The sequence below is a fragment of the Peromyscus leucopus genome, chromosome 3 (assembly GCF_004664715.2).
Source record: "Peromyscus leucopus breed LL Stock chromosome 3, UCI_PerLeu_2.1, whole genome shotgun sequence".
Classification (NCBI taxonomy): Eukaryota; Metazoa; Chordata; class Mammalia; order Rodentia; family Cricetidae; genus Peromyscus; species Peromyscus leucopus.
Window position 1 is genome coordinate 82993328 of NC_051065.1, and position 26700 is coordinate 83020027.

The 26700-nt window shown below is 39.9% G+C and overlaps 1 protein-coding gene across 1 annotated transcript in view; it reads left to right on the plus strand.

Moving 5' to 3' along the window:
- Prdm5 (PR/SET domain 5) overlaps nucleotides 1–26700 on the plus strand; it is a 178413-nt gene that overhangs the window by 96439 nt on the left and 55274 nt on the right. The window contains 4 exon segments of the mRNA XM_028880762.2: nucleotides 8080–8173; nucleotides 14511–14609; nucleotides 14612–14670; nucleotides 16996–17089. Of these exon segments, the coding sequence (XP_028736595.1) occupies nucleotides 8080–8173; nucleotides 14511–14609; nucleotides 14612–14670; nucleotides 16996–17089 (346 nt within the window).

Genomic DNA, 26700 nt, shown 5'->3' on the forward strand with positions numbered 1-26700 from the left:
AACATAAGGGAAAAAATCTTAAAACTTTGTTAGGAAGGTTTTAAGGTGGGAAATGAAAGATAGCCACTGAGTAAATACATCTCAACTGCCCTGTCTTGTCTTTTCAGCCAGGTAGCTTTTCTTCAAGCCTGCTCGGGCTAATCCTGTTCCTTCATCTGTACAAAATCACCTCTCATTCCTGGGATGGTAGTGACTGCAGTTTGATGCTCACAGTTATGAGTGTCAGGAAGACACTGAAATAATAGTATCCAGTGGGTGCTGATCATCTGCTGGGGCTCATGTTTTATTAACTTTGTTGCCATTGTTCTTAAGTGGGTGAAGAAATAACAATGTGCAGCTTGCTTTTCAATTAATTATTTTTATGATGGAAGTACATTTGACAAAATTTGTTCATATTGACAGTGTACATTGTGATCTTTTAATTAAGCAAACACTGTGAAATGATTTAGCACAAGCAAACTCGTCAACATGTCTGTCATCTGACATAACATATCCATCATCTAATATGATTTTCTGTTTCTATTTGATATAATAAGAACATGTAAGATCTATTCTTGTGATTTACATATTCTCATTACAGAAACAAAACAAAAACATCCTATATGTTAGATGATAGTGTGTTAATTAATCAACAATACATATGTCATAATGTCATGTTGTGTGATATACACATATGTAATTTTTATCCAAAAATTAAAAGTTAACAATCCATACTATTAGCATTTATAAATATATAGTACAGCATTACAGTCAGCTTATTGTACATTTCCAAAGCTTATTCATTGTAGTTGAAACTATGTATCTTTTTAGCAGCATCATCCCATTTTCCTTCCCTCTACACTCTGTCAACCACCATTTACTCTCTGCTTTATGAGTTTGACATTTTTAGATTCTACACCGTAATTTTCTTTCCATGGCTTATTTTATTTAGCATAATGACCTAATCTTTCTGAACTTTTCCTTACTCTGTTGAATATTTGGATCATAGCACACTGGGAAGTCAATGATGTCCTTTCATTCTTGGACCTTAGTCGAAAAACTCCCTTTTCATCTTTGCTCATTCATGTGATTGAGTATCTGCTCTAACCTTCACACAACCACAAGAGAGAAATACTGGTGAAAAATAGAAGCACATTATTTCTTTTTTAATCAAATTTAAAACTTTTCTTTCTACTTTTTCTTTTTTCAGTAGACATCTCATAAGAATAAAACCTGAGATCGTATGTGAATGCATGGTCATCAGTTATACAGCATTGGTTGTATTTACTGAGTCCCTTCCACCCCAAAAAACAACGAACACACACACACACACACACACACACACACACACACACACACACACAAACACACCACCATCCCAGTCTTTTCCTGGGCGATATCCTTCTGGGTTCTTGTCAACAAATTATTTTACATTTTTTTTTTTTCTAAAAAATTGTTGAATACTATTATATCAACCAGTATATTACTGTATGGGAAGGCCTGCAATCCTAATAACCCAAGTAGATTTTGTTGACAGAGTTAAACACAATCTTATCCTTTGCATAAAACCTTTGACATGCTTTTGATCCAAGTTTGTAAAGAGTTCGGATATAGAAAACCAAAGATGAGAACCTGAGTGCTTTAGGTTGGCTAGTCAATGATCTCATGTAGGAATTGTTCCCAGTTTTTCCTCCTCTTTTCTGAGTGGAGTGAGCTACCTGCTACTCTACTGAACTTAAATTGAACTCATCAACATAGCTCTAGTTTTAGTGTATTTTTCTGAGGAGGAGAAGGAGGAGGGGAAGGGGAGCCTTTTAAAGAAGCCAGTTGTAGATCCGGCTGTATAAATTTAGCCCACAGACCATGTAAACATCTAGATAAAACATACTGATGTGGCTTCAGGTTTATTATGTAGCTCACTGGGTTGGCATGCCTTATGAGAGGCTTGAGTCTGTGTAACAGACTCCTTTCTTTTCTTCTCTTCTTTATTTTTCTACATTCATTCTATGTTTAATTAATTTTACATTTTTCTCATTTTTATTTGTTCTTGAAGATTTTCATACAGTGTGGTTTGATCATATTCATACCCTTACCCAGATCTTCCGGAATCCACCCTCTTTCTTCCTGACACCCAACTTTGCATCCTCTTTTATCTCTAAACTATCAAGTAACTTTATGCTACCCATATACTCTTGGATGTGTGGCCTTCCACTGAAGTGTAGTTGCCTTACCAGGGGTCACACCTTTAAAAAAAGTCGACCCTCCCTCTCCTACCAGCCCTCAACTGCCAATAACTCCTTAGTTGTGGTGGGACCTCATGCCCACCTCCCATCTCCATGCTGTAGTTTTGTCTGGCTTGAACTGGTATAGGTCTTATACAAGTTTCCTCAACTGCAGTGAGTTCACAGGTGCCCTGCTGTACCTGGAAAAAAGCTTGCTTGTTGTCATCTACTGCCTCTGGCTCTTAGAGTCTTTCCACCACTTCTGCAGTGGTCCCTGAGCCATGGGAGGAGACAATATGATAGAGACTTAATTAGTTTTCTTTTATGGTATATGTCCCAAAGGTAAACTACTATCAGCAAGAAATACTATTACTATGGGTCAATATAGACTATTAAAAGTCAAAGTTATAAATTTTAGCTGTGAATGGCCCTGATGAAAATTTCATTCTGGTACTGTGAAATTAATGTTTGATCTATGTGGCTAGAATTATACCAATTTGGTATTTTAGTGCATGTTATGTTATCCTTCTGAGGCATTTTTGAGAATTTTAATGGATGTTATAGATAGTACAACACATTTCTTATGTCTTTTCTACGTCTCTAACCAGAATTGGACCTGGTCCATAAAAACTAAGTATCTAAAAAAAATAATTCATGCTATTTATTCATGGCAACTTTATTACATTAGCAGATGTTGGTAACATCAGTGCCTTGGCAGTTGGAGAAAAAATATTATATAGCTTGGGGATCAATTATTAAATCAGTGAAAAATTTAATGGTAAAATACCTTTTAAGAAGCTTAATTTCATCTGATACTTGTAAAACATATCATGAACACAAATTCTCTGTCTACAACATGTAAACACTGTACACAATCATTTCTTACATGACTCAGGGTCTTCCTGTCAATTAAACACATGGATTCACTGCTAATGTTTATAATTTATAATGTTCCAACCCAGAGGTCATGTTGGGATCTTATTCGGTGAGAAGTATTTATCTACCTGGCTGTACCCTACCAGCTCATTACTTTAAATATGCTAGTCTGTGATTACCACCAATATCTGTTATTGTTTGCTGTGGGATAATGCTTTTATACACTGGTGTAATAAAATGCTGCTTGGCCATTTGCTCAGGCTTGTTACTGACTAGCTCTTATACTTAAATTAGCCCATAATTCTTATCTGTGTTTAGCCATGTGGCTTGGTACCTTTTTTCAGTTCTGCCTTCACATCTTGCTTCCTCTGTGTCTGGCTGGCGACTCCTCACTCAGCCCTTCTTCCCAGAATTCTCCTTGTCCGCTTATCCCACCTATATTTCCTGCCTGGCTACTGGCCAATCAGCATTTTATTAAACCGGTGTATAAAAGCATTATCCCACATCGTTTTCTAACAATATCAATTAATTGTATATAATTTGTATACAATATATAAAAATCCATTTCATTGTAAAGTATTTAAAACTAGTAATTGTCTTTTAGTAGTAGATTCAATAATCTACCTTTTTATCTATATCTTATCTATATCCTATTTTTCTAATATTTTTCAATTGTTACTGTCCAGATATTGAAAAAAAAATGATTGTTGGTAGAATATAGTATTTTTTTTGGAAGGCTAAAGAAATTATCTGCTCAAATCTGAAAGCTCTTTTTGTAGCTTTTGTAGTAAATAGCAGTATCTACTCATTGTGTAAAATTAAAAAACCAAACAGATAAGAAAGCAAGCATGCTGTCAAATTCTCCTACCTTTCTATGAAAATTCTCCTCACAGATTTTTTTTAGACCATCTTCCCAGACTCCATTGTGTATGAGTAAAATGTATATGGCTAAATGGTATTCTGCATGTAATATGACACTTTAAAAACTTATACATGATTTTCCTTACTAAATAAAGTACACTAAAGAAATAAATATAAATACAACTATTAACCCTTTTATATCTTTTTTATAATCATTCAAGAGTTTTCTTTTGTTTTAATTTTATTCTTCTTAAAACTTTCAGAGGTATTTTGTGAAGGAAATTGGTCAGTCACAAGGGTATGCACATTTGCCATCTGAGAACAGTGTGCCACAATGAAACCCAGAAAGTTTACCTTCCTACTCACAGTTTGTGAGCTTGCCTTGCTGTTTGTGCTCTGGCAAACACTAAGTAATATCTATTTTCTTTATGTGTGACACTTTCATGGACAACAGATTCTGTTTTTAATTTGTCATTCTTGGAATTTGTCATTAATTATATATACATGTACATGTAGCACTGTTACCTTGTAATGTTCATTCTATATACTTTAATCCAGGTTTGAAATAGTTTACTGCTTAGGGGTGTCTTTAAAAGTTACTTGAACACCATGAGTTTGACCCAAACAATTAGCTTCACATATTACTGATCTGCAGGCCATACTTGCTTCCTATCTCATGCTTCATATCCAAGTTCATGCACGAGGCCTGTTTCTTCCTATAAGACAACAGCTGTCCTGCTTTTCTTATCCAAGGCTGCCTCTGCAGATTTATCACCTCTTGCCTGGTTTATTGCTGCAGATTCTCAAATCAACACAGTCTCAGACATGCTACTCACCTACCACAACTCTTTATAGACCTTCCGTCTCTTGGAATAATGTACAACTCTTTAGGCTGACCTGGCCTCTACAATTAGTCTCTTCTCTTTTTCTTCTCCCTTGTCTGCTTCTGCATCTTCCCATTTCTCTGTCTCATTCATATCACTCCAATCACATGGGCTGAAGCATAGGTGTTTGTCCTGGTTAGTTATGACTGTTGCCAACCTGAATCAGAAAGCTGTGATCACCCATACATGACCCTGATGAGACTCATCTGTACACATTTCCTCAGTAGAGGCCTTCAGTGGGTCCAGGGAGCATGCCTCTCAATGAAATTCCACTCACTGCTGAGTAGGAGGGAAATGGTTTACTCGGTAGGACCTCTAGTTGGTGTAGCTTCCCCAAGTCATCATGTCAGAGTTGCCTGTGCTTATGCAAGCAACCCCAATAGTTTCAATGACTCACCAAGCAGCACATGGATCAAAACATTTCTGTGTTCTGTTATTACTCTCCATATGGGAGCACAGTCATTTCTTTGTATGTCTTTAGGAAAAGAAAAACAGTCTGACCTCTTCCCTGTTGGAGCCCATTTTTCCTCGTGGCTTTACCCAGCAGGTCTGTATAAAGAGGATGATTGGACCACAGGCCTGAGTACAGGTGTCTGAGATGGTCTGCACTTGGCTGTGCTGGGAAGAGGTCTTTTGCTCCACACCTTGGCATTCCTTTAAATACCCTCTCGAGGCTATCCTGCATTCTCTATCATTTCTTTCCCCTCTATCCTTCTAACTAATATTTCCTGCTGCTTCTACTCAAGAGTACTCTGGGGAAATGTGGGGGTGAGGCATGCCCCCCCGCACCCCGCTTCCCCCAGGTCCTGTGTTTATCACCCAGGCACCTGTCCTTTGTTCCCTCAGAACAGCAGAGTTTTCTCAGATGTCACCCGTTAGAATTGTCTTGACCACCTATTTAAAATCTGTTCCTGGCCGGGCAGTTGTGGCGCACGCCTTTAATCCCAGCACTCGGGAGTCAGAGGCAGGTGAATCTCTGTGAGTTTGAGGCCAGCCTGGGCTACCAAGTAAGTTCCAGGAAAGGCGCAAAGCTACACAGAGAAACCCTGTCTCGAACAATAAAAAAAAAAAAAAAAGAAAAAAAAGAAAAAAAAATCTGTTCCTTGTAGTACTATTTGTGCTCATCTTCATTTTCCTCTATAGCTTGTGTCAGTTCCTAACATAGTGTAGGTGTTTATTACACACACAGGATAAAAGCCTTGCAGTGGGACAGCTTTTGTGGCTTTTGTTCTCCCTGTATCCTCATAATCTGAACTAGGATGAATCCATAGAAGCAAAGGGCACACTATAGACCTGATACAAAACATCCTGCCAAATGAAAGCGAAGGTGTCTTCTACCAGTTTTCTTTTGCAGTTTTCCATTTCCATATTAATGTGCCATCAAATCTCATATTTGTAATGTTAAACTGCTATTTGGTGTCACAAATAGTTTCTTTGGTGATTGGAAAACACTTTTACTTTGCAGTATTAAATTTATTTTTAAATCCAAACATCTAGTTTTCCATCATACTTAGAAAACCTTTTCTCATTCAATTATTATTTAAAAATAGCTAACATTTTTTCTATAACACTTGAGGTTTTATTCTTTATTTTAAAACATAGCTGAAGCCAGATGTGACAGTGTGTATCTGTAATATCAGCTTTTGTGAGGCAAAGTCCTGAGACTGACACAAACTCAAGGCCAGCCTTAGGTGCATAGCAAGACTGTCTCAGAAAAGCAATGTGTGAAGAAATAAATGCTAAATCCATACAGCCTCTCTCCTACTGTTAGAAGGACCTAACTTCCTTCTTAGTAAATGCTATGTGTTTCTGTCACCATTTTGGAGTGTCATGTTCCTAATATCATTTATGTTATATAATGAAAGAAATGTTCTTCTCCTCCTCTGTTTTTATTTATCTATAATTTCTGTGTCTAAACAACACATTTAAACTTCTTAAATTTACCCTGACTTTTAATATTTGTTTCCTCCACCCTTTGAGTTTTTGACAATGGAAACAGTCATAATAATGCTTATGTTACAGCATTGTTCCACATGATGCTTCTTAGACTTGAATATTGGAATGCCCATCAAATTGTGAAAGTATATGTGAATATGATGTGAAGAAAGTGACTTCTTCAGTTGTCTCTTGTTCTTTTTGTACTAATACCATAGAATTTATCCGATTAACAGCTTTTTTTTTTTTGTTGTAGTGAAAGGATATTGTTGAACTTTTGAGGGTTTTAAAAATGTATTTGTGAACCTTGTTAAATTTTGGGTTTTAAAAATGTATTTGTGAACCTTGGTAAATTTTTCCAACTGGAGCTGGAGAGATGGCTCAGCAGTTAAGAGCACTTGCTCTCCCTGTAGAGAGACCTGGGTTCAGTTTTCAGCACCTACGTGGCAGTTTATAATCATTTGTAACTCCAGTTCCAGGAGATTCAGTGCCCTTTTCTGGTCTCTGCAGGCGCCAGGTGTGTAGGTGGTACACATGCAGGCAATACATACATACACATAAAATAAAATTTTAAAATGTAAATAAACCTTGTCATCCATAGTATAGAATAAGATTTTATTCACAGTTTGTGCCAAACTGGTTTAAACTTCTGTGGATCATTTCAATGCTCGTTTGTTTGTTGTGTGCCATAGACCTTTATAACACCCACATCTCTGGCAAATCTGCACTTTTTTTCATCTTAAAATGTTGTCAGTAATACCATTTAAATCAGGTACTTGGCTCTTTGGATTCATTAATTCCTTTACAGTATTTAGCATGACATTCAATACAAATAAAGTATTTAATGAATGCTACCCTGGTTAACCATATGAGCCATACTCTTGTAACTTAGACACAAAACAGCCCTGAGGATTGGGTCTCTTTAAATATGTCGGTGAGGTTTTAGGGAAACGGTGGAGACCATGTGCTGTGAAATGTTTCTCTTGCCTCTATGGAAAATGAACAAGCCTGGCAAGTGCCCCTTAGGGTTAACTGCACACTAGACAAAACTATACACCATGTTGGTCTACGAAGTAGTTTTTACACAATCTCCCTGTGTGTTTAGATTAGAATTTGAGGTAGTAATAACAATTACTTTGCTATTTATTGAATTTCTAATGAATTTGAGAGTTTGACAAAACACATATTTCTTTCCTGTGAATGCATATGGTTTTGCTTTTCCTCCTCCTCCATAGGAGAGAGCTCTGAGAAGAAACAAGATTCTGTATGCTTTCTGTAGTGATGAGCTCATTCTCCCTTTCCCCACTGTCTTTCTTCTGCAGACCCATTCTGAGGAGAGACCATTTCAATGTGACGAATGTAAAGCCTTGTTCCGCACCCCATTTTCTCTGCAAAGACACCTGTTAATCCACAACAGTAAGTCACAATCTGGGCAGCTGAGGACAGATAGAGTTACTTCCCACTGTGTCCTTAGACCCTTTCAGAATGTAGACATCACAGATGTGCACTGTGAATTGTTAGACAGTCTGTTTAAAGCATAAAGAAGCAGATTGCCTTGTTTCTTAAAGAACCATTAATCATTTTATGAGATACTTTATTTTACATCCTCTCTTCCCAGTATTTATACTTTGTTTTGTAAAAAAGATACCCCACACTCAGTATGCTTTGAACATTGTTTTGAAACACAGACGTTGATTCCCTTTTACCTATGATGATTAAGGAAACTTGTCTGCCTCTATAAAACTGGGAGTTATGTTACAGGTCAGGGTTTTATTAGCTCACAGGCTTAAAATTGGAATGGGTCAGAATGCACATCTTTTTTTTTTTAATTTTATTTTACAATACTATTCAGTTCTACGTAATAGCCACAGATTCCCTTGTTCTCTCCCTTCCTGCCCTCCTTCCCTTCCCCCCAGCCCAACCCCCATTCCCACCTCTCCAGATCAAGGTCTCCCCCGAGGACTGGGATCGACCTGGTAGACTCAGTCCAGGCAGGTCCAGTCCCTTCCTCCCAGATTGAGCCAAGCGTCCCTGTATAAGTCCCAGGTTTCAAACAGCTAACTCATGCAATGAGCACAGGACCTGGTACCACTGCCTAGATGCCTCCCAGACAGATCAAGCCAATCGACTGTCTCACCTATTCAGAGGGCCTGATCCAGTTGGGGGCCCCTCAGCCTTTGGTTCATAGTTCATGTGTTTCCATCCATTTGATTATTTGTCCCTGTGCTTTATCCAACCTTGGTTTCAACAATTCTTGCTCATATAAACCCTCCTCTTTCTCACTAATTAGACTCCCAGCGCTCCACCAGGGGCCTAGACGTGGATGTCTGCATCCAGATTCCTCAGTCCTTGGATGGGGTTTCTGGCACAACTATTAGGGTGTTTGGCCTTCCCATCACCAGAGTAGGTCAGTCCCAGTTGTCTCTCGACCATTGCCAGCAGTCTTTTGTGGGGGTATCTTTGTGGATTTCTGTGGGCCTCTTTAGCTCTTTGTTTCTTCCTTTTCTCATGTGGTCTTCATTTACCATGGTCTCCTATTCCTTGTTCTCCCTCTCTTTTCTTGATCCAGCTAGGATTTCCCGCTCTCTTTCCCTCGACCCTGCCCGTTCATTGCTCCCACTCATGTCCAGGCTGTTCATGTAGATCTCATCCATTTCTCCGTGTCTTTCTTGGGGTCCCGTTTTCCAGGTAGCCTCACTGGTGATGTGAGTAGCAGTCCAGTCATCCTTGTTCCACATCTAGATCTGCTATGATGAGTACATACCATATTTGTCTTTCTGAGTCTGGGTTACCTCACTCAGGATGATTTTTTCTAGATCCATCCATTTGTCTGCACACCTCATGATGTCATTGTTTTTCTCTGCTGAGTAGTATTCCATTGTGTATATGTGCCACAATTTATTTATCCATTCTTCAGTTGAAGGACATCTGGTTGTTTTCCAGGTTTTGGCGATTACAAACAATGCTGATATGAACATAGCTGAGCAAGTGCTCTTGTGGTATGATTGAGCATTTCTTGGGTATATGCCTAAGAGTGGTATAGCTGGATCTTGGGGGAGATTGATTCCAAATTTTCTAAGAAAGCGCCATATTGATTTCCAAAGTGGTTGTACAAGCTTGCATTCCACCAGCAGTGGAGAGAGTTCCCTAGTTCCACATCCTCTCCAGCATAAAGTGTCTTCAGTGTTTTTGATCTTAGCCATTCTGACAGGCATAAGGTGGTATCTCAGAGTTGTTTTGATTTGCATTTCCCTGATGATTAGGGATGTTGAGCAATTCCTTAAATGTCTTTCAGCCATTTGAGTTTCCTCTGTTGAGAATTCTCTGTTTAGTTCTAAAGCCCATTTCTCAATTGAACTGTTGGTCGTTTTGATGTCTAATTTCTTGAGTTCCTTATATATTCTGGATATCAGTCCTCTGTCACATGTGGGGTTGGTGAAGATCTTTTCCCATTCTGTAGGCTGTCACTTTGCCTTGTTGACAGTATCCTTTGCTCTACAAAAGCTTCTCAGTTTCAAGAGGTCCCATTGATTGATTGTTTCTCTCAGTGTCTGTGCTACTGGTGTTATATTTAGGAAGTGATCTCCTATGCCAATGCGTTCAAGACTCCTTCCTTCTTTCTCTTCTAGCAGTTTCAGAGTAGCTGGATTTATGTTGAGGTCCTTGATCTACTTGGACTTAAGTTTTGTGCACGGTGACAGATATGGTCTTTTCATGGTGTCCCAAATTTCTTGGACATTTTGGTTCATGACTTTGTTGGCTTTAGTGTTTCCTTTGACTGATGAAACTATTTCTTCTGCTGTATATTCAATGCCAGAGATCCTCTCTTCCATCTCTTGCATTCTGTTGGTTATACTTGCATCTGAAGTTCCCGATCTTTTACTCAGGTTTTCTATTTCCAGCATTCCCTCTGTTTGTATCTTCTTTATTTTTTCAATTTTCCTTTTCAGGTCTTGGACTATTTCCTTTAGTTGTTTCATTGCTTTTTCATGATTTTCTTTCAGTACTTTATTGTTTTCTTCCAGTACTTTATTGTTCTCTTCCAGGACTTTATTGTTTTCTTGCAGGACTTTTATTGTTTTCTTCTAATTTGTTTGCCCTTTCCTCTAGCTGTTTACAGCGTTCTTCCCATTTTTTTTGTCTTTTCCTCTATACAAGCCTCTACCTTCTTCATGATGTTACTCATAAGGCTATTTTCTTCTGCTTCTTCCAATTTTTGATGTTCAGGTCTAGATGTTGGAGGCGGGCTAGGTTCTGGAGATGCTGTATTGCTCTTCATTTTGTTGTATGTACTTCTGCCTTGACGTCTGCCCATCTCCTTGTGGTTCCCTTCTTGGTCTTATCAGTGTACTTGGTTCAGAAAGAGCTGACAGATTCAGGAAGTCTCTCTCTCTTGTCCAGATGGGAGTTCTCTTGTCCAAATGGGAACTCCGGGCAAGATGGAAGCTCTTATCTGGACTGGAAGTCTGGGGAAGGATGGGAGCTTTTGTCCAGACAGGAACTCCTGGGTAGAATGTGCGCTCTTGTCCAGAAGGGAAGTCCAGGTCAGGATGTGAGATCTTGTCCAGGAGGGAAGTCCAGGGCAAGATGGGAGCCCTCTCTCTCTGGTCCAGAAGGGAAGTCGGGGGGCAGGATGGGAGCTGGGGTCCGGTCTCTAAGTCTCAGGAAGTAGCTGAGGTCTCCGGCAGCTGGGCGTGTGGGCAGGGCGTGGAGATTGCAGGGGCTGCTGGGGGGCTTGGAGAAGGGGATCCCTCCCGGTGGGGCTAGAAGGGGACCTGCCCGGTGCCCAGAACCTGGGGCTACGTTGGGCAGGTCTTCCCGGAGTGGCTGGTGCCCAGGGTTGTGGTCCGGGTTGGGCCCGGATACTCAACCTCTGGTCCAGAAGGGAAGTCGGGAGCAGGATGGGAGCTGGGGGCCAGTCTCTAAGTCTCAGGAAGTGGCTTGGGTCTCGGGCAGATGGGCGTGTGGGCAGGGCGTGGAGATTGCAGGGGCTGCTGGGGGGCTTGGAGAAGGGGATCCCTCCCGGTGGGGCTAGAAGGGGACCTGCCCGGTGCCCAGAACCTGGGGCTACGTTGGGCAGGTCTTCCCGGAGTGGCTGGTGCCCAGGGTTGTGGTCCGGGTTGGGCCCGGATACTCAACCTCTGGTCCAGAAGGGAAGTCGGGAGCAGGATGGGAGCTGGGGGCCAGTCTCTAAGTCTCAGGAAGTGGCTTGGGTCTCGGGCAGATGGGCATGGGGGCAGGGCGTGGAGATTGCAGGGGCTGCCAGGGGTGCTTGGAAAAGGGGATCTCTCCCGGTGGGGCTAGAAGGGGACCTGCCCGGTGGCCAGAACCTGGGGCCAAATGGGCAGGTCTTCCTGGAGTGGCTGGTGCCCAGGGATGTGGTCTGGGTTCCAGAATGCCCATCTAATTCAACACCTTTTTAAGTAGAAATTGAGACTGTTGAGTCTGACAGTCATTCATGTAGGGGAGTCTAGACATTGTATACAGATTATCTGACAGGCAGGCACCTTTCCTACTTTATGTAAAACTTCTGATTTCTATACTTATTTTGGTAGGTAAGTTTTTCATTATTTTCTACATAGACGCACATCTTATAAAAGTGTACGTGTAACGTTCCTACTGCTGCATAAATATTAAATTCCAAATACAAGGCATTGTGGCAATTGGCTGTACAGAAGAAGGTTTCCCTGCTCAGGTTAGGGTCCAATATGAAAAAATAATAAAGACCTTAAGCTTTTGTACATGGTGTTGATGATCATGAGAAAGGAAGCTGCTTCCTGTAGGAAAAGACAGGGCAGTGTTTCCAGTCCAGGTCAGTCACTCTGGAGAGTGCTTAGCTTGACTTCCATTTCTAATAAAGAACAACTTCATCATTAAAGAATAAAATTTGTTTCACAACAGCAGGAAGTATTAAGTTAGATAGCTTAAGAGATATATGAATTTTAGAATAGGCAACTAGACAAGTGAACTTCATTCATCCTGTTAAGACATGTGGCTGAATTTGCTTTGATGCTAAGGAAATTTATCATGGGAAACATGAAATTTTTTTTCACATAACAGCAATGAATTTGTAACATCCATAGTATGATACTTCTGATGTCACCCTCTTGGTTCTCAGCAGCTATAGAGGAAGGACTGAGGTGGCTTGTGAGAATGTTCTATGTGCTCTGTAGCTGAAATGGTGATGAGCTACACTAGAAGAGACTTTCTGAAGTGGCACTGTCGTATCGGGCCAGAAAAGTCAACCTTCAGACACTAGGGACTAAGTAAACAATGTAAGGCTCAGACAGGGACATCAGTGAAGACCAGTGAGTGTAGCTAGAGAGTTTTCTCTCCAGGTCCTGCCAAGTCCTGGCAGTCCAACAGCCCACTTATAAAATAAACACACAGATGCTTATATTATTTAAACTGTTTGGCCATAGCAGGCTTCTTGCTAACTGTTCTTATATCTTAAATTAACCCATTTCTATTAATCAATCTGTAAGTTGCCATGTGGCTTGTGGCTTACTGGTATCTTAACATGTTGCTTCTCCTCACAGCGGCTGGCAGTGTATCCCTGCTTCAGCCTCCACTTCCTAGAATTGTCTTCTCTGCTTGTCCTGCCTATACTTCCTGCCTGGCTACTGACCAATCAGCATTTTATTTATACAGAGCGATATCCACAGCACTTCCCCTTTTCTTTCTTTTTTTTTTTTAAGGAAAGTTTTAACTTTCATATAGTAAAATTACATATGACAAAACAGTTATTTAGCAAGAATTATAGTTACAATATCTAGTCTATTTGTATTTGGCAAAATTAAAAAAGATACCCTATCTATCTTATTTGTGAGTCTAAAGTTTCATATCTGACTTATCTTTTATCATAACTAAAGAAAATTATAACTAGTCTTCAACTACATCAAAGACCTCAGAAGGATATAATACTATCTGAGAAATAGGAGAAGGATGCAAGCAACTTTTGGGAGTCTTGCAGGGTAGACAGAGACAGCTGGCAGCCTGGACAGTCATCCAAAGCTAGCTTAGTTGGGAGAGCATGAGACTCTCAATCTCAGGGTCGTGGGTTTGTGCCCTACGTTGGGTGCCAGATATTGGTGAAATTATTAAGGCCACTCCACATAGTTAAAAGGGAGGTTTATTTAGTGGTGTAACTTACAAATGAAGGGATAGGTAGGTTACAGGGTCTGGGAAAGATGTAGCACAGTCCGGCAGTATTCTCTGGAGACCTCTGCTTGGTCTACCTCCAACGTCCAGGGTCCAGGAACCAAGAGAGATGGCACATCTGGATCTCGGGTCTTCAGGGTCCTCTCTTGGCCCTGCCTTGTAGGCGTGACAGTTACCGAAGCCTCAATGTGGGTTGGAACTTCCAGATCAAGGTTGGAATGGCTGCCCACTACAAGTGAGTTAAAAGAGCAGGAAGACCAGACTGGCTAAAGCAGAGAGAATGAAGTACTAGGTCTTGTTTCACACAGTGCACTAACAGTACAGCTAGTTTCACTATGAGCATGAAAGCTGTTACCGTAGACTAAAATGTTAACAACTTGTCTACTTCTTTTGGAAATTTCTACTCTTTCCTTGTACACTGAAAACCAAGTCTAGTCTCTGGCTAGTTTCTAGGTGTTAATGTTGGGCAAAGTTCTGATAGAATTAAGACAGATTCTGATAGAAGTAGCACATCAGAATTAGGACATTCTGTTATTTGCAAAGAAATGTGAAATCCTATGTATGTGGCTTGACTGTTGACTTGTCTTCTAAGGTGAAAGGACTTTCAAATGTCATCATTGTGATGCAACATTTAAAAGGAAGGACACATTAAATGTTCATGTTCAAGTGGTCCATGAAAGACACAAGAAGTACCGTGTGAGCTGTGCAATAAGGCCTTTGTTACGCCATCAGTGCTTAGAAGTCATAAGAAAGTAAGTGGGAGCCTCATGAAGACAGAATGCATTGTAAGGTTAAGGATTACGGCCATATATATTGACTATCTTGTGACAGTTTTATATTAATTTATTACATGCTTATTGACAATGACAAATATATGATTAGATTCACTGTCCAAGAAATAGATGTTTTCTCTGTTTTTCAGAATAGACATTTTCCCATGAAATGGAACCTCAAAGTTATATGTATATTTTGTGTTATCTTTAGCCTTACTGATAGGAAGGCTTGGAAACTGTTTAGTAAGATTCTGTGCACTTTTAACCATTTTCACTTAATACAGAAGATTTCTTCTGAAAATATGAATAGAACCTTAGGTAGGTTGTTTTGTTGTTGTTGTTTGTTTGTTTGTTTGTTTGTTTGTTTTGGATTTCTGAGGCAGGATTTCTCTGTTACTCTGGCTGTCCTGGAATTCCCTCTATAGACCATGCTGGCCAAGTGCTGGGATTAATGACATGCACCACCACCGTCTGGCTAGGTTGTTTTTATAGAACTAATTTAGGTGTTTACTGGAATCCTAGGGCACATGGGATTTCCTGTTATGGAACTGGAGTTTGACAGATACTGATTGACTTCATATGAAATAGTTTCATTTGTGATTTCAAGATTACCTTTTTTGTGTTATGCTAATTAGATCAGTATGTCAAGCAAATTGAGTTTACTTTTGTATTCCATAAGTAAATATACATTATAATAAATGCATTTTAAATCTCTTTAAAATGACAAAGCTATTTTATGACAGATTCAATTAAGTTTCCAATGTTGGTGGTGCGAACAAGTGGCAGGTAAAAACCTGTTCACCTCAGTGTGGACTGGAAGCAGGCAGAGAAAATACCAAGAGCCTGGGTGAGAAAGATTCTTAAGGACACACTGTCCAATGACACATTTCAGCCTGGCCCCACCTCCTACCTTTCCCCCACCTAGTATTAAGGCCATAAGATTTGAATCCATCCCTAGATTGGGCCAGAGACTTCATGATTTGATGGTCTGCAGAAATGCCATTACACACACCCATTGCGGTCTTCATCACTAATCAACCCTCAGCAACTCTTAAAACAACTAACTTGATGGCCATAATTAACTATTATCAGACACTACCTGCTTTTACTCATTTTCAGGCTACTATTGGAAAATATTCTCAAAGCAATATTATAAAGACCATGTAGGTAGATAACTGAAGTAATTGCTTCCTCCTGATCCTTGTAACAGTCCTCAGCCACCAACTTTTTTTTGTTGTTGTTCTAAGTTTGAAAAACCCTGCTACTTTACAGATTGCTCTGACTCCTCATTCACTGGAATGATAGAATTTTTTTCTTTTTTTTTTTTTTATGCTGGTAGACAAACTAGTCTCCTGTTGAAGATATGAGGCCTTAACATACTCTCTCTCCTCCCTTCTAGAATTGTCAGCAGTTTTGTTTGGCAATTTTCATTTGTTTGTTTATTATTATTATTATCGTTATTTTGGTTTTTTTGAAATAGGGTTTCTCTGTGTAACAGCTTTGGCTGTCCTGGAAATCATTCTGTAGACCAGGCTGGCCTCGAACTCACTGAGATCCATGCCTATGCCTCCTGAGTGCTGGGATTAAAGGTGTGTGCCACCACCGCCTGGCGATTGTTTATTTATTTATTTGTCAGGGATTGACCCCAGAGCCTCCTGCATGATAGGCAAGTATCCCAGCACTGAATTGTATTTTGCAGGTGTTCCTTCTCTTTTTCTAGTATGATTATTTTGTGCCTAGATAGTAAGTGTGTGGAGGACAGAAATTCTCTCTCCAGTTGACTGCTCAATTAACACCTGCTGGTTTTCTAGGCCAAACTAGATGTGTGATGCTTTCTGTTTTGTAGTAAAAGCTGTCCAGACAAGCATAGCATATGTAACAGATGACTTTCCTGAGATTAATTCTGCCCTTTAGAGTGAAATACACACAAAGAATGTGGAAAACAATTCAAAGGAAATGTTTCTTGGCAACAGTCAAGGGCAACTCCAGCCCCGTTTTGATTATCTGGTTGTGCTCCATGCACTGGTTTTCTATAACTTAATCATGTTTAGTTAGACAAGGATTCCATTAAGGCTTAAGCAGTAAACTGCAGAATTATTTTCAAATTAACACTAATGCATGCTTCTAAGGGATCTTTGAACCCATGGGATTATCCATGATAAATTGTTTAAAGTCGCATTGTGACATTAAATCATTTTAATGAAACATAATCCTGGAAAATACAGATTTACTATCGTCAGAGGTATTTAATCATCTTTACTAAAGCCTTTGTATTTATCATCAACCATTTTTATTCCTGTTTAGACACACACAGGAGAAAAGGAGAAAGTCTGCCCATATTGTGGCCAGAAATTCGCCAGCAGTGGGACCCTGAGAGTTCACATCCGGAGCCACACAGGTATGGAGAGTGACCTGGGGCTGGAAGTGAGAGTCAGGACAGAAAGCACTGCCTTCCAAGGAGTTCCCAAATCCAGTTGGCCTTCTTCAGAGGATCATTGAAATCAGTGTTCTACTGGAGAAGAATTTCAGTAGTAGAATTTTCCCCAAAATTGAATAAAATGCTCAAGTGTAAACACTTTAATTTTTAGTTGAGATGTGAGTGTGACATACAGGGTTCTGTTAGGCAGGGTAGGTGTTAGCAGCCTTGCTTTTCACAGCAGACAGAAGGCCTCCTCTTCATTCATCCTGTAATTCGAACCAAACGTTGTCTTTTTGAATTTAAAAAGTGCCTACCTTTCTGATTGAATTCTGTAGAGTTTTATTCATGTGCTATGAGGGGACTGTGGACTGTGATGTCAGCTGATTCTTAAGGGTCCCAGACTCTTTTCTCTTACTTTTCTGCTGCGATTTCTCCAGTGAAATAGAAGGTGACCACTGGATGATGGTAAATAGCTAAATATTCTTGAAAGGAAGTTACAGTTTACCTACTAGAGAGACTAAATGATTTTCATCCTCTTTCTGCTTTCTAAATAATTTCACACTTGTGTGAATTTTCTCCCCACTAAGCAGAATGCATTTAATTGAATTATGTAGCTGCAGCTTTCTGTTCAGGGGCTATTATATGTGACTAAAAAAAAAAAAAAAGTATTTCCCACACCCAGCACAGTGTCTAGAGTAGTAACTGTTTTGTGAATGAAGAATTATTAGTTTAAGTCGATCAAAGAATGGACACTGTGACGTTAGGGTTACATGAAGGGACATCAGAGCATAATTTGAAAATTTTGTGGACAAAGCTAAAAGACATGCATGTCTTTGACTTAGGACCTTAGAATAACCACTCACATACTTGTAAATGACACACATAACCAATGACAAACCAAGCACTGTGTGCAAAGACTGTGGATACCAGGTTCTTTACAGAGGAATGTTTGAGAAGTTATCCAGGGAAATCAAGGCTTGTAGGTCACAGTTCAAGGGTGTCAAAGAAATAAAGGTGGCCCAGGTGAGAGACGGCAGAGGGAAAGAAGAGCTGGAGGGCTGTCAGGGGGCAGACACCCTAACACACAGGCCTGCTGATTGCCCTCTGACAGCAAGGCACGAGTTCTAGGGAACCTCTCTCCATGGGGGTAGCATGGATGTCCTCGGCCATCCCTTCCTGCTCTGTAACAAGGACCATGTGGAGTCGGGTCTGATGAAGGCAGCCGTGAAATCAGTTCCTTACTCTGTGCCAGTCATTCTTAGTAGAGAGTGCTGTGCCACACTGAGAAAATTATTCTAGTTTGTATGTCTACATAGATGTATCTGTGCATTATCTGTCAATGGAAGGAGAGCAGACTGTTTCTAGGGCCAGAGAGTTAGGTCTACATATCAGAGAATAAGCTTATAGTAAATAACCCCTAAGACATGCGTATGCGATTGAATCCAGCTGGGTGTCATGTGTTTAAAAGCAGAGGCTTTAAGGCATAAGTTCCAGCACAGAAAAAATAGACCCAATCAAACAGAACTTGAATGATTCCATCCATGTGAATTTCATGTGTTTTAACCTTAACTTTGCTTTCAGGAAGAATACACAGTAGAGAAACATAAATTACTCATGTTACACATTACTCTGAATGTTTGAAGTATTATTTTTTTGAAATCCAAGAATTTTATGTGATAAAAATATCAAATATATTGTGTTTGCTCTGTTTTCTAGTAATATTTCATATTATGTATATTCTAAAGTGTATTTTACAATTCCAATAATTTTGCATTAAATATAATTTATTGTTTATCTGACTCTGTGCCAATTTGAGGCATGGTGAGCCCATGTGTACAGTTGTGTAAGTAGGTAGATTTTTATACACTTGCGGGGGAAGGAAAGGGAGTAGACTATGTGTGTGTATACACAAATAACTGTGTAACAGCTTGTTTGTGTGGTCATTTTCTTATCACTATATTTTCCTGTTTAAATTCAGACCTGTTTCATAGTCCCATTCCCAATCCTGCTTTATGTCATTTGAATGACAAGTCTGTTTGGTAATAACATCCTGCAGAGTAGCTGGAGCAGTGTTGCAGAGCTCGAGGCTAGTGGCTGGGCTTCTGTAGCAATCTGGACATGGCTTTCTCTTCCATGTATGAATAAACAGGATTTTATTGCATCCTCAATAGCTGAGCGTCCACTTACCCACGAGAGCTGACACCAGGCCCACTGAGGACGTGGCTTCTATGGGTACTGTGTGCTCTGACAGAAGAGCAGCAGAGCCCTTACTGTTTGGGGTTTTGCTAAATTATCTTTTTCTCTGCCTTTATTTTTATTTTCCTTTGTGAAATCACATGATCTCATCCATCCCCTTTTTAATGGTGTTTTGCAATTTCTGGTTGCCCTATAGCATGCCAGCAATATGGAATGGTCAGTGAAATGTCAACACTTCCAAGTGAGATGGTGCTTGATAGTAGCAGGCAGGACATAGTTCTGCGTGCACAGCGCTTGACTGAGCAGTGCACACACTGCTGCACAACACCTTACTCTTGACTTTCAGGGACCCTAGGAAGTGCTCATTTCCACCCACAGCTGTTGAACACACTAGCAATTTAAGCAATGTATCTTATTAGAAAATGTAAGAATATTTATTTTGTTGAAAATGAGATAGGAAGTTCATCCCAGGTTAACATGCTCTTATAGAAAATAACTGCTTTCCAACCATAAGCCATTAGTGAGAATGAAGACATTGACTTGACAGTCTGGATTTTGAGGAGACAGCTAGGTTTTCATATCTGTTTCTTTATTCATCCTTCAGTGGGTAGTTGAAGTTTCAGAACATGCAGACATGCTGCAGAGTATTTTAGTGGTCTTGATCAAATAATTTTGGGTATTATTTGTTACTAGACTAAAAATCAAGCTTTCAGATAAGGATTGCTGCCGCATGCAACCTAAAATTATTTCAGTGACCCTTTTCTGTTCTATCACTTTAAAATCCATCCATCTATGTTGTGTTTGGAATGAACCTTTTACCCATGAAGAAGTCTGTGACAGGATGCACAGGTCATTTGGGAAACATCCTCTCATTGAGTCTCCACATTTGTGCCATTGCTGAGCTCATCAGCCTGCCCATTCAGAGCTCTCCTCTGCTTCTCTTTCACTTCTGATATTCTGTAAGGATTACTGCTGCACTGTCATCCCTACATCCTTTCTTTGCTGTGTATTAAAAATATTCTCCAAATAGCCATTTTTAATACCCAGACTTTGTCATTAGTTCTTTTTCTTTATATAAGAAGAATGACAAAAGCAACAAGCTCAGCTTCCAGCTCTACCACACAGAGCCCTTTGAGACCAGTGTCATATGCGTGGCAAGAGTTTCCCATCCAATTCCCATATTGAGAAGATGGCGCTTAACAGTTAGGTTAAATAACATCAATCATTTTGTATTGATATTCTCAAGTGGAAACATCATTTATTGCTACTGTATGTGGCTGTGATGAATGTGGTGAACAGTATAGAGTTTGAGGCTATTGCTTTGACCTATACCACTAAACCTGCAGTTTTCCCACTGCCACTTAGCACCATTCATGTACATGTCAACATGGTTAAAAGGAAGGTTATACAATAGCTTTATAAGGAAGGTAGTTTTGACCTTGTATGGGTTGGTTTTCGGGATCCCTGGGAATGCCCAGGCTACATTTTGACATTTTGAGAACTGAAACTCTAGATGGACATGCTAGTTCATGATAAACATCTAAGGGAAAGTGTGTGTGTATGTGTGTGTGTGTGTGTCTGTATGCATGCAGAGAAACTAGAAGAGGCCTGCAAATGAGGAGCCAGCCAACAGGGGCCATTCGGTATAACTGAGACCCTGTCACTAACCAGGCTGATATTGCCTCCATCCATTGCTCTACCTTTCTTGGCAATGAGGTCTCTACCTGCTGCTGTTGTGGAAACATGCTAATGTTCCTGCTATTGCCTTTTTTGCAACCAGCTGGTTAGTAGGAAGTTTACCAGATCTGACTCCTGCTGTATCTGTTTGTTGTTAGGCTGCCCATGCTGTGTTTATAAAAAAAAAAATATTACGTTTCCAATTTGGGCATAGATGTTATTGTATTTCAGAGCCTTACTCTAAAATGTTCCAGCAGGTGGCAAAAGATAGAATGTTGCAAAAGGGGTTCTCATAGTAGCCCTTGGCTGATGTTTAAAATCATGTAACAGGGCTTTTTGTCTTCTGAGTTCTATTTGGATTAAAAAACAAACAAACAAACAAACAAACAAACAAACAAACAAAAACTCTCCACTGTGGCAGCTGCCCTGCTGAGTAGAAGCAGGCCATAGTGTGTTTCTCACTATGCTCTGCCTTCTTCCGCTCTTCTGTTGGCATCAGCCTCACTGACAAGAGAGCTGAATGAAGTTCAAGTTCTGCCTACCACTTACTAGTGGTATACTTTTGAGCAAAGTACCTATCCTCTGTAGCCCTTGTTTAACCTCAGAGATTCTTGCGAAAGGAGGTAAATGAGGTCTTGTTTGTAGGACACTTTGTGCTGGTGTGCATGAGACATTTGATTGTTGTAAGCAAGAGCATAGTGAAACTACTGCACTGGACCACTGTGTGGGCAAGAAGAAAGGGTTATTTGGGGGAAATTCACAACTTCCATGGCTGTCCCACAGGAGACAGAAAACAGCAAAAGGAAATGTGCAAGCCGGAATAGCTTAGGAGCTGGCTTGGGGACATTGGCAGGTGTTACTAGGGAAGGGATGCCCCATTGCTGGAGATATTCAGCTGTAGGGAGATAAGGGAAGCAGTGACAAACAGAAACCTGCTTCACAAGTTTCTGAGGGATACTGATTTCAGGCTTTTGTTTATTCAAGAGCCATCTTTCTGTTTACTTAGTCTGACTCCAGCCTGAGCTGAGCTCAGAATGTCATTTATGGCATTGTAGCACTACCATTTTGGGGGGCCCACTTTGGACCTGAGAATTATTACAAGCATTACCTTGAAAATTCTTACTGGCATCAAAATTAAGATTCCTTTTCCAAAGTCAAATACGTTTTACTCATTAATATTTATTTATGTTCTGTTTTTTTTAAACAGTAGTTTACTAAGAATTTTTAAGTTAATATCTTTTCTTCCAACTTTATCAAAATCTTAAATTGGGTGTATGTTGGATTTTCTAGAAGCATCTTTGTTGAATGTTGATAAAGAATTAGTTTGAGCCAGGCGGTGGTGGTACATGCCTTTAATCCCAGCTCTCAAGAGGTAGAGCCAGAGTGATCTCTGTGAGTTCAAGGTCAGTCTGGTCTACAAAGTGAGTTCCAGGACAGGCTCTAAAGCTACACAGAGAAACCCTGTTTTGGAAAAAAAAAAAAAATTAGTTCGACTTCATAATCAGCATAATGAAAGTTTCTGAGTATTAATTTTAACAAAATGTGTTTTAAGTGGCTATATTCCTGATTTAGACTTTTAAATAAATTTTTAAAGAATTTGGTTCAAAGAAAAAAATATAGTTTGAACCCTGAATTGTGGGTGCTGATTCTTCCTTGACACTAAGCTGTAATCTTCAAAATACTCCTAAAATTTAGTATGTTTAGCAGTCTGTATGTTCTTGCAACTTTAAATTCATGTCTACAATAGATTTACATACATTTGAGAACACTCCCTGCTGCTTGGAAAGACAAAGACAGTAATGTTTACTAAGTGAATAGAAGAACCTTCTTTGCTGAGAGATATGTTAATAGTTAAGAAGAAACTGCTAATCTTTCTTTTTTTAAATTAAATTTATTAATTTACTTTACATCGGGACTCCAGTTTCTTCTCCCTCCTCTCCTCCCATTACCTTCCCTCTTGCCCGACCCCCAATGCATTTCCTCCTCTGTTTCTGTTCACAAAGGAATGGGCCTCCCATGGGTGTCAACAAAGCATGGTATATCAAGCTGGGGTAGGACTAAGCTCCTCCCCTCATATTAAGGCTTGGTAAGGCAAACACCATGAGGACTAGGTTCTGAAAAGCCTACCCCTCCCCAATGCTCCAGTGCTAGGATCCCACAAGTAGATCAAGCTATACAACTGTCACACATATGTAGAGGGCCTAGGTCAGTCCCATGTGGGTTCCTTAGCTGTTGGTCCAGAGTCCTGTGAGGAAAGATTAGTTGTCTCTGTCGGTTCCCTTGTGATGACCTTGACCCCACTGGCTTATACAATCCTTCCTCTCTCTCTTTAACAGGATTCCTGGAGCTCAAAACTGCTAACCATTATATTCTAATCTAGGCTCTCTCTTGTATCCAAATCCTTTGCTTTCTTTCCATTCTCATTCCTATTGCTTTATCATGCAGTGGTGGGAAACTGGCCCCCAAAATAACAATGGATCATGTGGTTCAAGATCCAGCTCACCAATATGCATAGAGTTATGTGTTAAGTGAGGGAGTCTACAGTAAATATTTGGCAAACCATTCACAAACTTACTGTAACTGACTCTAGCTAAGAATGCCTTAGTGTAAGTTTTGTTTTGTTTTGTTTCATTAGAAGAATGGTAGAGGATATTGATACTTAGAATTGTTCCATCTACATTATTTACCATGTCTTTCCTAAAGAAGTTGGAATAACTACACACAATTGTAAAATCTTTCACTGTGTAGTCTCTTATTTAGGAGAGATTTGAATGTGTGTGTGTGTGTGTGTGTGTGTGTGTGTGTGTGTGTGTTGATATATTGTGTACCCTAATAAAATTTGCCTGAAGATCAGCGTACAGAACAAGCCACTAGATTAAACATAGAGGCCAGGCAGTGGAGGCACACACCTTTAATTCTAGTTGAGACGTAGAGATCCATCTGGATCTCTGTGAGTTCAAAGCCTCCCTGGACTACATGACATTGATTCAGTATAGGAGAGAAACAGAGCCAGGCAGTGCTGGCACACACCTTTAATCCCAGTATTTGGGAAGCACATATGCCTTTAATCCCAGCACTAAGAAGGAAGTGATATGGTGGGTGGAGAACGGTATATAAGGTGTGAGGAGACAGGAACTAAAGCTTTTCGGCTGAGGAATCCTAGAGGTAAGACATGGCAGTGGCTTGTTCCTTTGTCTCTCTGATCTCTCAGCATTTACTCCAATATCTGGCTCTGGGTTGTTTTTATTATAAGCCCTTTTAAAATTCGTGCTCTGTGTGTGTGTGTGTGTGTGTGTGTGTGGTGTATGTGGTGTATATCTATGTTGTATGTATATGTATCTGTTGTGTATGTGTTATATGTACATATGCCTGTGTGTGGTGTGTTTGTGTTATGTATGTGTGTATATGCATGTGGTATGTATATGTATGTATGTTGTGTGTGTATGTATGTATGTGGTGTGTGTGTGTGTGTGTGTGTGTGTGTGTGTGTGTGTGTGTGTGGTGTTGGTCACCTTCATATAGAGGACACTCTAGGGTTGTCTTTCCTTAGGTGCTGTCTTGTCTTTACTTTTTCTTTATTTTTTCAAGACAGGTTTTTGCAGCCCTGAGGCTCATGAAGGAGCTGGCAGGGAGCTCCAGGGATCTACCTTCACTATCTCTGCAGAGATATGGTTATAAATATAAATATACTTCTTTACCATAGTTGTTCTGCAGTTGGAAAACAGAACTCATCCCTATAGTGGACAGTAATGTGCAGGCAAATGATGGCATTTACTTTGATTAAATGCCATTTTTATTTCTAGGATATAATAATCAATAGTTGGACTTTTGAATATACTGCAGTGCAATGAGCTTTTTATAGAGTAAATAGCCATTTAATCATTTCTTTTCATATATTGAAGAAGTCAATTTAATTTAGATACTCAAACTGATTTTCCCTTATTTGGAAAGTCCATTCTTCTTTATGACCTAAAGTACCACTTGTTTTTATCAATGGGGACACGAGCCTCTCTTCATTTCTTCCTTGCATGTGACAGTTGTCCTTCAGCACCTCCTAGGTGGTCTGGTGACAGAATCATTTTATAGAACATTGAAGATAGATTCTTCTCTATTGGTTTTCTTAGAACAGGGTTTGTTTTTATTTGCCTCATAATTAATGGACCCTATCTTATAGGTTAGTGATAATTAGATATTGGATTACTACCTGGCTGTAGTTCTGGGAGTCATCTAGTGTTTGTATTTCTGTCTTCATTGTTCCTTGGCAGTGTTTTAAAACCTTTTCAACCTTACAATTCTTTCATGTTATGATCAGTTTTATTCTTTCCTACTTTAAGTGACCAATCAGCAATTTCTTCCTTGTGAGCTTTCTCCTGTTTCTGCCATGTTCCCACTGCCAAGTTCCCACTGCCAGCATTCTGTGGAACCAGGGTGAAGTCTGACAAAGCCTTGTTGTTTTTGCTTTTTGTTTTTTTCTATTAATTTGAAAACATTATTTTTATTAACATTTGTATATACTTCTAAAGTCATTTACTCTTTATAATTTAGTGAGTAGAATCAAGATGTGACAAATCCTAACATCTGCTAGAAGCCTCTTATTGGAGGGAGGGCCTAGCAAAACACGATGATTTGTGTGGTCTCATGGCTTCCTGTGGTTACTTAGAACTAAGTAAAGATTGGAACTGTTTCTAACATATCACATTGCTGGCCTTTTTATTTCTTGTTCCTTGGCCTACACTCAACTTCTACTATTGTTCTTGTATACATGCTATTTGGTGATATTTTCTTCTTAATATATCAACCGATTGAGAATAGTGATCTTAACTGGAAATGTGCATGTCTACAATCTGTTACCTGTGGCCAAGCACTCCATTTATTAAAAGCTTTCCCACCTCAAAATCATCTCTAATACATTATTATTTAATATCTGGTACATACCCAGGGTGTGGGGTCATCAAGTCAGGTCAGACTCTTCCAATTCAATTTTATTTTCTGTGTACTCTTTATTTTTTTTCCTTTAAGGGGAATTCTTCCACCCCCTTTTTATTAAGAAAATTTTTTCATTCATTTTACACACCAATCAAAGATCCCCCTCTTCCCTCCTCCAGCCACCCCTCCATCCAACCAACCACCCTCTCCCACCCACAATAAGGCAAGGCCTCCTATGAGGAGGCACATCCAGTAAAGGCAAGTGTAGCTAGAGTTTTCCTGCCTTGCCCACAGTCAGGACAAATCTTTGTCACTCGCCAGTCCCACAGCCGCTCAGACCCAACCAAGTAAACACAGAGACTTATATTGCTTACAAACTGTATGGCCATGGCAGGCTTCTTGCTAACTGTTCTTATAGCTTAAATTAATCCATTTCCATAAATCTATACCTTGCCACGTGGCTGGTGGCTTACGGCATCTTCACATGCTGCTGGTCATGGCGGTGGCTGGCAGTGTCTCTCTGCCTCAGCCTTCTGCTTCACAGAATTCTCCTCTCTCCTTGTCCCACCTACTTCCTGCCTGGCCACTGGCCAATCAGTGTTTTATTTATTGACCAATCAGAGCAATTTGACATACAGACCATCCCACAGCAGGCAAGTCCAAGCCCTTCCCCCTAACTTAAGGCTGCATGAGGTGTCCCATCATAGGTAGTGGGCTCCACAAAGCCCGCTCATGCACCAGAGATGGATTCTGATCCTATTGCCAGAGGGCTTCCCAAGCAGATCAAACTA